Source organism: Rhamphochromis sp. 'chilingali' (assembly GCF_963969265.1).
Source record: "Rhamphochromis sp. 'chilingali' genome assembly, chromosome: 7".
NCBI classification, from domain to species: domain Eukaryota; kingdom Metazoa; phylum Chordata; class Actinopteri; order Cichliformes; family Cichlidae; genus Rhamphochromis; species Rhamphochromis sp. 'chilingali'.
Window position 1 is genome coordinate 27206124 of NC_137934.1, and position 16056 is coordinate 27222179.

General features: G+C 40.3%; 1 protein-coding gene across 2 annotated transcripts in view; it reads right to left on the minus strand.

The window, feature by feature from the left end:
• The window catches only part of pomgnt1 (protein O-linked mannose N-acetylglucosaminyltransferase 1 (beta 1,2-)), a 124329-nt gene that overhangs the window by 93580 nt on the left and 14693 nt on the right, over positions 1–16056 (minus strand). Inside the window, exons 9-21 of one of the 2 annotated variants that reach the window (XM_080887777.1) lie at positions 10603–10673; positions 10435–10510; positions 9361–9444; positions 9158–9199; positions 8614–8672; positions 6253–6325; positions 5977–6105; positions 5516–5641; positions 5291–5355; positions 5156–5200; positions 4922–5057; positions 4724–4833; positions 3046–3136 (exon numbers count right to left, since the gene is read on the minus strand). In XM_080887777.1, the coding sequence (XP_080743903.1) occupies positions 3055–3136; positions 4724–4833; positions 4922–5057; positions 5156–5200; positions 5291–5355; positions 5516–5641; positions 5977–6105; positions 6253–6325; positions 8614–8672; positions 9158–9199; positions 9361–9444; positions 10435–10510; positions 10603–10673 (1098 nt within the window). In that variant the 3' untranslated portion in view covers positions 3046–3054. Of the gene's footprint in view, positions 1–2060; positions 3137–4723; positions 4834–4921; positions 5058–5155; positions 5201–5290; positions 5356–5515; positions 5642–5976; positions 6106–6252; positions 6326–8613; positions 8673–9157; positions 9200–9360; positions 9445–10434; positions 10511–10602; positions 10674–16056 lie in introns of those variants that run through there. The other variant, XM_080887776.1, reaches the window with a different exon arrangement.

Genomic DNA, 16056 nt, shown 5'->3' on the forward strand with positions numbered 1-16056 from the left:
CAAAAGAAAAGACTGATGTCAGTGGGGTTAATCACCAAAAACAAACAGTTTAGCTGCAAAAGTTGGACCTCAAAGGATAGGAAGCCGCACTCATCCTTGGTCAGCCACAATGAATACAGAAATCCACCGAGTCCTGAGGATTTGCATACATTTCCCTATGTGGTTTTTGCCTCCCAGTTCCTTTGCATGCCTCTCATGGGAAATCTGGAGGCAGCTCTCCTCTCTCCCACACACACTCTCAGAACAACAAGAGCTTCTGGTTTATTCCATGAATATTATACACACAATAAATCTTTATTTCTGAATTATTAAAATATTGTACAGTACAGCCTTGAGGGGGGAAAAAAAAAGAAAAGCAAAAAAGCATGAGAGTGAGTTTAAAAAAAATCTTTATTCATCTCCAAGATAAAAGAAACTCATACATGTCAAACTGCATTCAAGTCCACAAATCCTCCTCTGTCACTCATACGAAGCGCTTTCCAGTATTTTCAGAATCCTGCCACAGTATTAAATCAACTGTATTGCTATTGAAACAATGATTCAATTTAATTTAACCTTTGAAACCCAGAAAAGCAGGAACACCACAAAGTGAAATGAAAGAACAAACCAGAGGGGGAAAAAAGACAATTTGCAGAGATCTGAAACCAGAGAAACACACTAGGACTTAAACTTAGCCCCAACGTCAGTGGTTCATTCTGACAGGTAAACACCTTCCAATCAAATAACTGCAAATACTAACAGAATTAAAATTCACACTCATTTGGTTAATGCGTTCTTACATCAGCTGGTAAGAACATGTCCAGTATCTCTTCCTCACACTCACACCTCTCTGTTAACATGGTTGAAAACTCCACGTTCTTTTAAAACATCTGGCAGAATATCAACATCTGGATTAAAAGTCAGTGTTTTTAGACCTCAATTGGAACAAATATTTCAATTATCTTTTCATTTTTAATTGCCTGAAACATCCATAACAGTTGTTTGAAATGATAACATGACCAGTACAGAGTGAATAAATGCTTAAACAGTTCTATAGTGTGACTTTCAAAATAAATGTATCCATAAGCAGATAATACTTTGTTTGCTTTTGCATGTCTTACCATAAAGAATAACATTTTCTTAAAGGGTTGGGTTTCTATTTGACCACCAGTTAGAAAAGCTTTACAAGAGAAATCGCGCTCTCTCTCTCTCTCACACACGCACACACACTCTCTCTCTCTCAGCTGCATCTCAGGGCATTGAATGCAGCCAGTGAGATTATCAAATAAATCTTCTCACGTATTTACTACTCTTAAAAATGAAGAACACTGCAATTAGAAACTCAGATAAATATATGTAACGAAGATTTAGTACTCTTTTCACATTGCTACCTTCAGTGGATGGAAGTGGTGGAGCCTCTGGCCTCCAGGATGGTTGAGAGAGACCAAAATTTATACGCACACTAAGAAATTAGGAGGGGGAAAAAATACATTTTTAACACATGCTGCTTCCAGGAAGTAGCTGGTTGCAAGTACCTGCCTGCTGTGATGTCTGACCCACAATGATCTAATTAATATATGACTAAAGTGCTAGTTTGGGGATTTCATTTGGTACAAGCAGAGAAATTGACTCGGTTCTTTAGTGTTTATACCAGGTGTTCTTGTTATCTGAGCCCTTCTCCTACGTGACTGGATGGCTGTGTGAAAAGTAACAGTGTTGAGCTCAGTTTTAGTAGCTTCAGTAGTTGAACACTGTTCAATCAGGAAACAAAGAAGCAACTGAACGTTCAGCACCTTATGCAGCTGCCGCTGTCTCTTGTATATCAAAAACAGCAGCAAGCACAGAAAAAAAGTGCATCTGCTTCAGGAAAAAGCAAAACAAAACAACAACAAAAAAAAATGCGTACACACGTAAATGCTGTGCTAGGATACAAATATCCTGAACTGTTTGTTTAGCACACGTTTGCATATTTAGCACACGTTTGCATATTTAGATCTGATCCTAGACACGGATTTTCCTCCTTTTTTGGGGTACACAACAAAAAGGTTTCGTTCCTAATGATTGTTAATTATGATTTTCAGTTCCTGTGTCAATTATTACTTGTTGGTACTGGAAGGGCCACGTGCTTTTTTTCCCCCTGACAGAGCAAAAGCCAGTAGTGAACTATGCCAGAAACAGATAATTACATGGAAAAAGGTTAATTTACTTAAAAAAAACAAACAAACAAAAAAACTGCCCGAATTTAAAGTGATTTGTTCAATGTGCATCATTTTGTAGGTGAGCACACATTAACATCACAGCATTTGCAATTTCTCTGGTTTCAGATGCAGCACATGTTAAAAGTATGACTTTTCAGGTTTTTGTCTCTCAGCCACCTTTCGGATTACATCATCAAGACTAATCCGAGGCAAGTGATCTATACAGTCAATAACGGTACAAACCCATGGGGCTTTTACACTCGATATCTAATGCTGAGAAAAATGCCAACCTTTAGATTTTACACACACACACACTTACATTTTTTCATTGTAAAAGTCAGACTCTTAAAAATGCATTGAACTTGATCAAAGTGGATTTTCTTATTTAGAAAAAAACACTAACTTTTGACAGATGTAAAATAAATAGAGATTCGTTAAAATGTATGTACAAAAATGGACAAACACTCAGTAGTTAAAATACCAAACTATAAGGAGCACTGCCTTCTTTCAGGTCAGTGTGTTTATGTCAGTTGTACTGTTCTGTCAAAGATGTAGCTTAGTGATCGATCCACAAAAAGACACAGCTGTTGGCAGCTGTACACTGTTGTGGTTGAACAATCACAATTAACTATAACTAGTTTTACCATCACTGCTGGACGGACTCACCAGTGCTGTTTGTAGTGTTAATTCTTCCTCCAACATAAAAAATAGACTCTGTGTCCCAGGTATCCTCTTGTACCCAAGACAGACCTGTAGCTCTGGGCCCCAGGCTGGATTATTAATGTTCGTTGATGAAGAGAAGTAGTAGTGTTAAGGCCAGGGCTTGTTGAAGTCTCTGTGTGTGTGTGTGTGTGTGTGTGTGTGTGTGACATCAGATCTACATCTGCTCCACCGGTGCTCCCTCTTCTTTAGGAGGAGGCTCTAAATGAATGGGAGTGACATTCGCTGGTTTCCTCACACTGATCAGAATAAAATAAGAGAGTACACATGAGGTTACAAAAAAGGAAGTGGAGCGATGATAACATTAAGCAGAGATCAGAGAACCTACACAGAAATACAAGTGAATTAAGGCAAATTGTTTTTTTTATCTGGTGTGAATTTACCCAAGATGGTTATTAAAATGAGAATTAAAAGCAAAAGACTTTAAGAATGCAACTGTAGTTGGCTGTTCTGGTTGTTGTGAATCTGAAGCAGATTAATCAACCATGGTGATTTTTGTCTCTTGTGGTCACTGACAAAGAAAACATATATTGATAGGAAACATTATCAGTAAATCAGTAATTAATGCAAAAACAGGGTAAAAATTCTCACTCCAACTAGAGATTCTGTTAAAGGGCTTAAAGTTATTTTACTGAAATAAAGTTTTAAAAAACAAAAACAATTGGATGGTTGAAGAAAGGAAGTGTAAACAATCACAGGAGTTATCATATTACTTTTGAAATAAATTCCCTTTCTCCCTCTGATGACTGGCACAGTGCAGCAGGAGTGACTTTGCTTCTTTGTATCCTATCGTATTCACATCATGTCTTGAGGTGGAGTTTATATAACCTTTATATAATTATATAAATTAAGTTTATGGGCAATGGAAGGAAATCAAACATTTTCTTCAAATATTGGTGCTAATTAATTATTTATGAATTATTCCCTCCCCTCCAACAAGGTACCTCTTTAAAAGAAATGAGCCAGGGTACTCAGGAGTGTTTCAATAGTCTGCCTTCCTGAAATGCTCTTCTCATTAAAAGCACCAGTTGTAACCAGTACCTCCCACATGAACTCTTAGATCCTTCACTTAATCATGTTTACAATTAATAAATCTGCTCCTTGTGTTGCTATGAGAATCAATCTAACTATAAACAAGTGAAAGATGCAGCATCTCACCAAAATATCAACAATAGGGCTAAAACTTTAGCCTACATATTAGGAGAATGCACCTTCTAAGCATTTCAAAGCTAAATACCAACTGTGTAACAGAATGTGTGCTGGACTGCCAAACACTTGAGACCTGGACCTGAATACATCCATTCCAACAGAAGACTGCAGGTGATAGCAGACTGACTGCCTGATTTCATAGGCAGGCAGCAAACAGAGACAATATTTTGTTTAGATTGCATAAGTTATTTGCATAGCCCTTTATCTATCCAAAGTACCTGAAACTTTTCCTTTCTCCCTTTCCTGTCACGTAAAAGGTCATTGTTTGCCTGTGTTTCCACTGTGTTGAAAACCCTGAATTATTCATGTAACAACCAGGCCACATCTCTGCTGTTTGCATCCCTCTCCATCTCCATTTTCTGTTCTGCATTTACAGGCCGTCACACAGAACCTGCTGCTCTAACAAACAGAAGCTGCTCTTAGGTAATAAACAGGATCTTTTACGGTTTCCTCTTAGGGCTGTGAAAATGTTTCATCTTGTTTCACACTGCTTTAGGGTGCAACTGCTGTAAACCATCAGATAATGGTCATATGATTTCCATGTCTCTATCTCTGACTTTCTTGTTTTCCCAGAAAGATTACAGGTATGGGCTACATATAATCTGAGAGTTACTTACGAGTACGGGGAGATCGGAACAGCCACGACCAACACATGGTTCCTTTTTCTGAAGAGCCGCCATAGACCTCTGTGGTATCCCCGAACATCTAGATCCCAAACGTGCAGGCACTAAACAAGAGACATGATTGAATTTATTAGGGCTTAAATCACTGCCTGTAAAAATCACAAGCAAGACCACTTATGTAAATATGACCACCTTGGCAAGCTCAGTCCAAGTGGATGTGTCTGTTTCAGACTCCATCTTAATGAACATGATGTAGATCTTCCCCTCAGAGTCAGGTAGGAATGAGTCCTCACATGGGTTTTTGGTGTGGTCTAGCACCTCTGCCTCTCTGGAATATCACACACACACACACACACAAAATTTACTTTTTGTGGTTTACAACAACCATAAGCAAACACGCTGAGTGATGCCAGAGTTTGTACTCACTTCAGCAGGTTCTGGATCTCAACTTCATAAGCATCTTTCTTCAAGCTGTGAAGACCAATTAAAACCAAGTCTATCACCATGTAGCCAAATTACTTACAAAAAAACAATAGCATTTAATCACATGGCTGTACACACCTGCCCACGTTCTTCAGCTGTACATTGGGAACAGTGTTGAACTTGTGCTTTTTGAAATATACCTCCTATGTGACACGATAAGACAAAAACAGCAATCTTTAACAGCGGGCTAAAAAGATACAGCTGACTTAACTGCTCTAGTGCTGCCTTCAGACCTGTCGCTTTGTGTCAGGAATACACAAATGAAAAGCTGATAACAAAAAGCATTTTCCTTTCAGATCTTACGTGAAAATAGCCATTCATGTTGAGGCCGATGATACCAAAGTGGTAGGAGCGGGATACATCAGGGATGATACACTCTCGGCCTTTCCTCTGCTCTGGCATTCGCATCCACATGTCCCAGTCCCACAGCTACAAGCCAGAAAGAGCGCAGGCACGCACTTAGTCACGATCTTTTCGCCACGGCCTCACACGCATGCACAGCGTGTTCCTGCATTTGTTTTTACTTGTCAGCTAGACACTATTCTTTTTAAGGGCTACATAGATATTATTCAAGATTTTTAGAATTACAACATGACAATAAAATCAACAACACAATATATTAAAAATCCTTTAATGCAGCTCCTTTTAATCACTCATATTTAAAAGTTATTGAAGATTATTCACTTCACATATCTATTTATGACCACTGGAAGAATCAATCGGTGATAAAATATCACAACAAAAGAAAAGACAACTTCAAGCACCTTTTCGGGTGTAGGCCATTTTGGCTCCAGCTCATCTTTGTAGAGGCTTTTCTTCAGCACCCAGCCCAGGCCGGGCATACTCTCCACCCTGTAGAGCAGGGCCGGGTCCTCTGCTGTGTGCTCATAGCCCTGATCAACACCACATATAGGGGAGTGTTATCATCTACATAACAAAGACTGGCGGGACAATGTTCATGAAAAGCAGGCTTAGAGAAGTCAAATAGTGAAGTCACTTAAGTGTGAAAATAAGGAATACAGATGATAGTCAGCACTCACCTGGTCGTTCCAGGCTGAAATACAGTACAGGCTGTCATCCTCATCCAGCAGGTGGATGGTCTGACTCAGAAAGCTACAGAAACAGAAAATATTGATAATGTAACCGTTTTCTGACAATAGACTGAATATAAAAAGGGGTCTAGTTTGCAGTTATGATTTTAGAAAAAAAACAAAACAAAAAAACATGAAGAAAACTTTGATCTAAACAGAAGACCCGAACATACAGACGTCTGATCACTGAACAGGAACATTGTTCTGGTACTTCAACAGATTACACTGAGCTTTTCTACCAGACCTTTCATAGCAAGTGTTCACTGTGATTGACAGCTGACACGGGGAGCTTCTGAACTGGACTTGTAGATATTCCTTCAAGAAACTACAACTATTGGACATAAAGAAGAAATAACAGGCTTGTTTTTGTCAATAGAACCAAGCTTTAATTTCACTGCTCTCTAACTGAAAGCTTGAAGCTCAAAAGCAAACTGGCGCAAACACAGATGATGGCCGCAAGTTCTTCTCCACTATTGAAGTCAGAGCTTCAAACAGATTGGTCAGCCCAGGAGGGAAGCTGGAGCTTTCACAGCAGCAAACACACAGTTCAAAGCACAGCCTGTCCAACAAAGGAAGGCTAGAGGTTCTGACAGAGCAGAGCATTTTTATCACTGCCCTCTACTGCCATCTGGTGGTGAATCTTGCAGGTCAGCGTGTTAAAGGGCCATCTCAGCTGACATTATAGAATCAAAAACATCTTTAAAAATTTCACAGAAGAGCTGAGGATGCTATGCAGAAAGTTCCTTTAACAAAAAAATAAAGATGTATTTCCACTTTCTCTCCTCATCATTTCTTAATTAAATTGTGGCTAACTATAAACCACAGCTTGCTGCAAAAGCAACAGCACACAGTTTGGACACATATTCCTAGCATACATTTGGGTCCTTAAGAGTAAGCATCTCATTTAATGCACAAGCTCTCTTTCTCTTGGAGAAAGAGATTGAGCACCAGTTTTAATGTGTGCCTACATTCAAACCCAAAGGTGGCTTTGTTATGAGAGGACTGAAACAAGCAACCTTCACAAGAAAGTGCACTGTGAGTTCATCTCCAAGGTTAAAAATGAAAATACAGAGTTCTATTCAATGGGCCTGAAGTGTCTTATGACGTGATTCTGCTTCACATCCCCAACCTCCCATATGGAAGTACTAGAGTACTGGTGCAAGTTGCTGGTTTGATGTCGTTTTGACCGGTCGTGCACCTTGGTGCGTTCTTTCACTGCCGCTGCAGCCAGGACGAAGATACAAGTGTAGGACTGTCAGTTTTTACTGTAATTTTAATAACGTCTCAGTACAGAAGCTCAGAGATCACAAATTATACAGAGAGATGTAGTGGTGCAACGGATCACGGTTGATCCGTAATCCGAACCAACTCCACGGTTCGGCACGCACGTTATTCCGAAAAAGAAGGAAAAAAGGTATGTGTATGGTGCGCGTGGTGGGTCTGTCAAGCGATAGTTATGGCCGGCGCTAGCGGTCCAAGTGGAGGAGCAGAGGAGTTTGCGGTATTTAAGCAGCCCTTTGCCGCCCAATCCGACCGGGCTAAAGCTATTACAAAAGCTACTGGAGTGTTTAGCTGCAGACGGGAGGCCGTATTCCCTTGTGCAAAACAAGGGGTTTAAACTATGATGAACGTGCTTGAGCCACACTATGATATCCCGTATGATATCTTCCCCTGGACGACAATCTATTATGGTTGCTGAATCACCAATAATCAGAGTCTGTTCCTTGGCGGGTGTGGCACTGAGTGTGTGTGTGTGTGTGTGTGTGTGTGTGTGTGTGTGGGGGGGGGGGGGGGGGGGGGGGGGGGGGGGGAAGAGAATTCAAGATGGTGGAATACCGTGAACTTCTGTTTAGGCCTATTCTTCATTCTAATCATCATCCAGCCAGCCTGATCTCCAGGCTGCTCAGGACAATACAAGGGGGGAGTCACCAATCAGCCAAGCAAGAAAAAGTGTAAGGGGCGTACATTTTGAACTTTTAACAGCAGTTTAAAGCATTTACAGCTTACTACACTGAAGCAATTAAGTAATACATAAGCAATTAAATAAACTTCACAATAACATTAAATGTAAAATCAATTTAAAGGGACTTTGCTCTGAAATAATGGAGAATTTTTAGCACAGCTTCCATAAGCATAAGCATGAGTAGAGTCTAACAGAATGAGACTACCAGGTTAAGAACCAAAAACAGCAGCTGCATAAAAAGTTGTCAGTAGAGAGTGACTAGATATCAATCAGTAAGAGCCCTTTTCTGGAACTAACATGGACATCTGGCTGCTTTTAGTAGTGGTAATGTAGACTGGAAGAAATACCTGAAGAAGTCAATGGATATATCAAGATCTTCTTCTAGTACAATGGCATAATTAGCATCCTGGGAAAAGATAAAACAGACACAACAAACTCTAATGAGCGCATACATATGGTGCATACAGACTCTACCCCAGGCAACTGCACACACTAAAACACCCACAGTGCATTCACAGAGTTCACTGCATAAAATCATAATGTCAGTGTTGACAGTAAGAGTTTCAGAAGTCTCATTAATATTGAGTGGAAGCAGAAATTTATATGTATACAGTTACAATTCAGACTTATGTTAGAGGGTTTACCTCTGGTTAAGTTGCAGGTTAGTTATGATGGTCAGAGAAACAAATGAATTGGAGCAACTGAGTGTGCACTGTGAAACCTCTGTTTGGACGTGCCAAATGATTTTTTTTCTTAATTAAAGAAATGCTGAAGTGCAATGTAAAATTGAGGCTGTACAATGCACTTATTATAAAAGATGAAAAATTCAAATAAGAGTTATAACAAACTGCATTAACATGATACAGCTGAGTGTTTGATGTTGGTCCTTACTGGGTGAAGATTGAAGGTTGCTGTCAGACTCGCTTTGTAGTGCTGTGATTGAGGAAAGAGATGTTTGAGTTTCACAGTAACAAAGAATAATTTAATAACAACACTGCTCAACGTTTCTGTAAAGGAAACATTGGTTCTTTAAAATCTATGCTTGTACTGCTCTGAATTATGTGTTAACCCTTGAATGAGAAGCTGTTGCTTACCTGAGACACTCTGGCATTCTTGATGCTGATAGGTGTGTGTTGAACTCCCTTCAGTCCAAACAGGTCAACAACATCCATTGGCTCCTGAGTCAAAAAGGCAGATGTTTGAGAGCTACAAAAAGATTCTTTAATAATTTGCAAACTGTTTCCCTGAACAAAATCCACTGAGGTGGTGAGTATAACCTGAAATGACAATTCTGTTTCTAAAAGAAATAGAAACCTAAAGAGAAAACACAAAAACATCCAAAAAACAGATTTCTGTAGTTCTAGTTTAAATTCTTTTAATCTCACAAAGGATGCAGTTTAATCCTACTCTCGTGGTAATTATGACGAGGATACACTGTAGAGATTAATTAGTTTTTTTAACATTTAACAAGATAATTTATAGATTCAGTTCATTCATTTGGTAAAACACACGTGATCGTTATAAGTCAAACAGACTCCCAATAAAAAATTTAAAAAAATTAAAAATTGGGGGGCAGTGGTCAGTGGTACCCCTTCGTCTCCTAGAGATAGTATCAATTTCAAAAGCCTTGTTTTCAAGTTATTGCATTCACAAGGCTTTCTAAAAAAACTTGACCTCTGACCTTGAGGTTGAGGTCACTGAGATTCAAACTCATCCAACATTTTTATTAGGAGCACCAATATTATCAATTTCAAATTCCTACGAGTTACTTGAGTTATCGCGTTCACAACTTCGGTGCCAACGCTGCCTGCCCGGCAGGTTAACACCAAATCCGCATCAGCCTCTTACAGCCAAGGTGTAAAAAGTTATCAATAACTTCAAAGTCTCTGACAAGGAAAAAGATATATAGATACCTAAACTATCTATAAAGACTTCTGCAAATAAAATTATGGTTGTTGTATTTGTTTAAAATAAGGTATTGAAATATGATGTGTTGATTAAGATCTTAAAATTGTATGACTTTGATAGTCACATGACCTAACACCAGCAAAGGTACACCCCAATCACTGGCAGAAGTAAACTGCAGCAATCAAAATAAATAAATACATACATACATAAACAAATAATAATAATAATAATAATAATAACAATAATAATAATGAAGGTACCTCATAATATCCATCAATGAAGACTGTGATCATCTGTGGGTTAACACCATGGGCTGAAAGAAGTGACCTCAGCATACTAAACAACAACAAAAAGCCAAACACTTAGTTATATTTTGACAGAGATTTATTACTTCCTTGTATGACAGAAGAGTATTTTTCAGATCTTACCGGTAGAGATAGTTAGGTCTGTTTCCTGCAATAACGGCCACTGGGACATTGAAAACATTATTGATGGGGAGCTGCAATGACGAAACAGTAAAAATGTGATCATACTGAATCTATACTTGCACACAAGAAACTCAAATTAGTGGACAAGAAGACAAGAATCGGTAAAGCATACACCTGACTACTTAAATCCAAGTATATGAGCATTTTAACAATGACACTTTACATAGACTATACAGCCTCATGTATTCGGACAGCTGGCCAGGTAAATTCGTCAATTTACCTTTATTTTTCCATCTGTCTAAGAAGTGGTTGTTTTACTACTGGACTCTAAGCTAACTCAGTCCTTCCTGTTCTGTGGCATCCTTCGGGCTTGTTTGTCGGATGGAGGCCCCTTATGTCATTCAACTGTCTTGAGTCCCTCGCAACATGCTCAGTGTGATATTATTCTGTTATTATATGTTACCTTATATATGTAATCAAAGTAGTTGAATTAGAATACTGCTGTAGATCACATTATACCCTTTAATATAGAGTGTGTGAGCTGTATGTAGTTTAGTTCTCATTATACTTTTGAGTTAACAGAACATATTCACATATTAGTTCATTAGATAAATGTGCATCACTCTGTATCCTTGATCTGCTGGGAATGTGTTACACTGTTTTTTTGACATGCTTAATTGTTGAATCATGAAGAGAAGGTTGTAAGCAGGAGACTCTGTGTCTAAAGACAGGGGAGATAGATAGACCACATTCCACACCCCCACCTTACAGAAAGCAGAGAAACAACTGCCGAGGTCATAACTTAGGCGCTGTAACAGAGAAAAAATGTGATGTTTTGGCTTTTACGACCAGCTGGGGGCCACTAGAGACTATAAAAAGCTGAGCAACCCGTCACCATTTTGAGACATGTGCCTGACCCTCTGGTAGCATCTCTCCCGTCCGGACGTTGTAATGCTCTTATTGTTGATTTGTATGGAAATAAATGATTGTTGATTGAGCATTGATACACCGAGTATTGTCCCTCCTTCAGCCCAAAGATTCAAAGAACTGCGTGTTTTCAACAACTTGGTGCCGTGTGACCCGGATCTTTGGTGTGCTGAGGAGGTGCAGATTTGACCTTTGGTGAGATCGTGGGGCAAAGTGAACAGAAGGCCGGCCTAAAACAGAAAGGTAAGCACAGCCTGTTGTATTATAAATACCAAATGTGCATATTGGGCTTTCCAAATTAATCTGTTCGCTGAGTCACATGTATTTTCACAGTAAATTTGTCGGTGTCTGGTTTTTGGCGCAAGATACTAACAACATAAGTTGAGGCTGAATTCCAGGGTGTTAAATAAACTGCTTCTACCGAGATACTAATAACATACTACGTTGGTCTAGATTGCAGTAATCTGCTTCTACCGAGATACTAATAACACACTACGTTGGTCTAGATTGCAGTAATCTGCCTCTACCGAGATACTAATAACATACTACGTTGGACTAGAGTGCAGCCACTTTACCTTCCACATTTAATTTTGTCTAATACTGGCTTCTGTAGAAATAATACGTTAGAATTTATTCTGAAGACGCGGCCATAAGTTCAGTACATTGAAGTCGAGGTTTGAAGTTTGTTTATGATGTCGGTTACGTCCTGGCTCTTGCCGGCTGTGAAATAGAAGTTGATTTAAGGAAAAGCAGATGCTGGCTTCACGGTGCGGTTAAACACTGGCAACGCGAGAGCGAAACACGTCCGTAGGTTTGGTTTATGATACGGCCGTGTTCCGGTGATATGCGGCCGTGAAGTGCAGTAGTGGTTGGTGCTAATTTTAGTACATTGAACAGAGGTTTGACGGTGGTTTGTGGCGTCAGTCGAGTTTTTTTTTTAAGGGCTGCGGTCATAAAACAAAGTAAAATTTTACTTGCCAAGAAGTACATAGAGCAAAACCTGGTTTATGATGTCTGGTATAACTTCGGGGATGCAAGCATCACTTTTATGATGCGACTTTGCCCCGTGGTGGCGGTCATAAGCGCAGAGAAAGGGGTATTTTGGTCTATGGTGCAGTGTGCTTTAAGAAGATCTAATAGTTGAGCTCAGAGGTTTCTGTGTAAAATTCCCACTGAGGAAAAGTGTTGTGTGTGAGTGTGAAGCGCGCTCTGGGTGAGAGAGTGTGTGTGAAGCTGCGAAGCGCGCTCTGGGTGCTGTCTTGTGGGTGAAGCGCGCACTGAGTGAGAGTGTGAGTGAGGCGCGCTCTGAGTGTGTTTTTGTGTGGAGGGTGAAGCGTGAACACAGTGACAGTGACGGTTAATGTGTTTGATTAGGAGGACATTAGAGCAAATACACATTTTAGGATCAAAGGTTGATGCCTAGTGTACCTGTGGAACTTTGCCCTAGGAGTGGCGACCCTCCTGTCCGTGGACGCGTGGCCAGGACCGGCGTTGTCCGGGTGCCGAGGTGGTGACTTGGGGAGGTGAGGGCCCCCGCATAGCTACGGAAATAACACTGGAACGGCCGTGTAATCACGGGTTCATATTTATTCCGGACTAGAACAAGACACATTTTGCGAACAAACGTTGAGTCTAGATTAGTAAAGAAATATAAAAAGGTTGAATTCCTCGTTTCAGTGGTTGAAATTGTTGTGTGCCTGTCCCCTGACGAGTGTGAAATTAAAATAAAGAGGGAATTTGGAGCCACATAGAGATAGACGGGCATAATTGGGTGTATTACTCTGTGGTGTAATAAAAATAAAAAGGAGAGATAGTAAGAGGTGTGCAGTGGAGAATTATAGAGGAGTAGAGAGAGGAATGTGTTGGGAGACTGGCGTACAGTTTACGCTGTCAAGGTAGGCGTGTTGCCTGCTTATCGGTTTAAAAGTGATGAAAATGAAATTAAATAAATCTCTTAGTGTGTTAATACAGGAAGCTGCGGACCTGGACCAACTGCCCCCACAAGCACAGCGGGCGAAGCAAAATTATAGGTAATGGGAACCACACCCAGCACGAATCAGCAGCTGTGAAAAAGACAGCAGCGAGGAGAGAATTAGAGGAGAAATTAAGAGAAGTTTTAACACATAAAATTGGGGCCAACGGACTTGTGGAGGTTGGGAAGGCGTCCGGAGCATCACAACAAAAAGGTGAAACAAAAACACACACAAGCAGAGAAATCTGAGAGAAAGGCTCCTTTTAAGGTAACGCCTAGTTTGAGAAAAGATAAAATTAACCTGCTTTTATACAAATGCACATACACGCAATGAAGAAACAGCTTACACTCATGAACACGTGAAGATTTTCCAGCAAGGTTAAAGAAAAATTAACATACTTAAATGATGAAGTCTATACATTACTGACAAAGAAACCCTCTGGGTTGCAGGACAACAATTTAACTAAAAAAAAAAAAAAGGAACACTGGTCTAACCAACCAGGCAAGACACAACAAATTTAGTGGTTAAAAGATTCAAATTGTGACATGTTTTCTGTTGACTGATTAATAAAAGTGATTACTGAATGAAAGAAAGTTCCTTTTTGGGCTTTTAAACATGATCTTAAGAATTTTAACATATACCGGTGTTGTCCTGTCAACTTGGTGGGTTAGGAGTTGATTATATCGGGAGACAAAAAACAAAAAAAGGGGGAGAGAAGGCTGACACAGGGCCTGGCCCCATTGTCTCCCCTCTGAATAACACAGCCAACACAACAACATTTTCCTGTTCGTTTGTTTTTGTTTTTTGTTTGTTTTTGTTTTGTTTTGTTTTTGTTTTTTCTATACATATTTAATTACAGGCTGCTTTGCCGGCCCTGAAAGCCGAGGCTGACTGGACTCCTGCTCTCCCCCATACGTGACACTGACCAAATGCTGCAACAGCTGGACCCACAACAACGACCTGAGAATGTCAACAGACCTGCAGGAATGTGATCTCAGGCAGCCGAGACGGAGAGCACTAAACCTAAGGCCCGTTTCACTACACGGGGGAAAAATTCCCAGACTGCGTCAGCTGACAGAGCTGTGACGAGACGCCCGCCAAGCCCGAATGAAAAGTAAGGCCGAGCGAAAGAATGCTGACCTTGATAACTTTGCATTCACACTGTGCAGGACAGTGATGGACCAACACGGATGATCGGGTGGCGAAAAAGGGCGTGACCGAGACAAGAGGAGTAACTGAGGACAGAAGGCACCTCAGAATGGACAAAAACACAGAAGAAGATGCAGGTTTTACCTGCGGTGAACATCGACACTGGAGAAAGGACCGCCCCAATTGGGGTCAGAACCAGGACGGACTGAATTTTGAGCAGCAGCAGCAGCAGCAATGGTCGCAAACAAACTGAAAAAGGAGGGGGGCAGGACCCCAGGGCACGCTTCAGGCCGTGGTTTACCCAGAACACCAGAACAGGAAAGTGATGAACACAAACACCCACACAAACACACACATCTACATGCACTGACTCAGAATGAAGAGAAACACATACACACACACACACCCACACACACACACACGGGAATGTTGATTCACTGAGAAGTGATGCACACACATACACATGCACACGCTTGTGCAATGAAGAGTGATCCACACGCACACACACATACACGCTGATGCAATGAAGAATGCTTTGCTTATGCTGATATGCAAAATGCTGCACACAAACATCCCAATGCATAATTTTTATGAGGAGCCATTGATTACCATTAAATACTTAGAATGTGTTATATGTCACCTAGAAGGCATTTATGTAGATTTTAGGAATAAGCTCTAAAACGGTTTGGTTATGAAAACAATGTCTGTGCGTGATGTCTGTTTATGGCTCAAGGCCTTGACTGAATTCTTTGCTGTGCTTCACACAGCCCTGATGAGGAACAGTGGCACAGAATGAAAATGATGAATTAATAGTGTACGGTTAGGTTGGAGTACGGCATTTTCTGTGATTGAGTTTTAATTCAAGGAGGAACAAAAGGTGTTACGGCACCTGAGGTTCTCATTCCCACACAATATTGTCCCGGCAGGAAGCAAAATGTTCCTGTGAATTTCTGGTTGATTGTTTGGTTTTGTTTAGCGCTAGCTTGATTTTATCAGTGAGCTTTGGCTTGTGTTCTTTCTCGTAAGCGAGAGAGGGATAGTTTTATGCTTGGACATGTCTGCAACGGGCCCTAGTTTGTGTTATTTTAGTAGTATTTTGTTGGTTATGTCTGTTTTCGTTTTTGTTACAGTGCACTGGAGAAAAAAACATCTGAGAGGTGTGATCCACCGGTGGTGATATGTTGATATTTTGTGAGTTCATGATTTAACAATCAGCTCTTTAAACCAGGCCTGAAAGATTGAAATTTAAAGCGCTATGAAATATTCTTACAAAAACAGTTGCAAAGTGTGCTTCTCCATGATTGTAATTGGCTTGGGAGAAATTCACTTATAGGGAACACTGAGAAGTTCTGAGTCTAAAAGGATTGCACCGAGTCAATCCGGCCCAAAAAACAACAACAAGGAA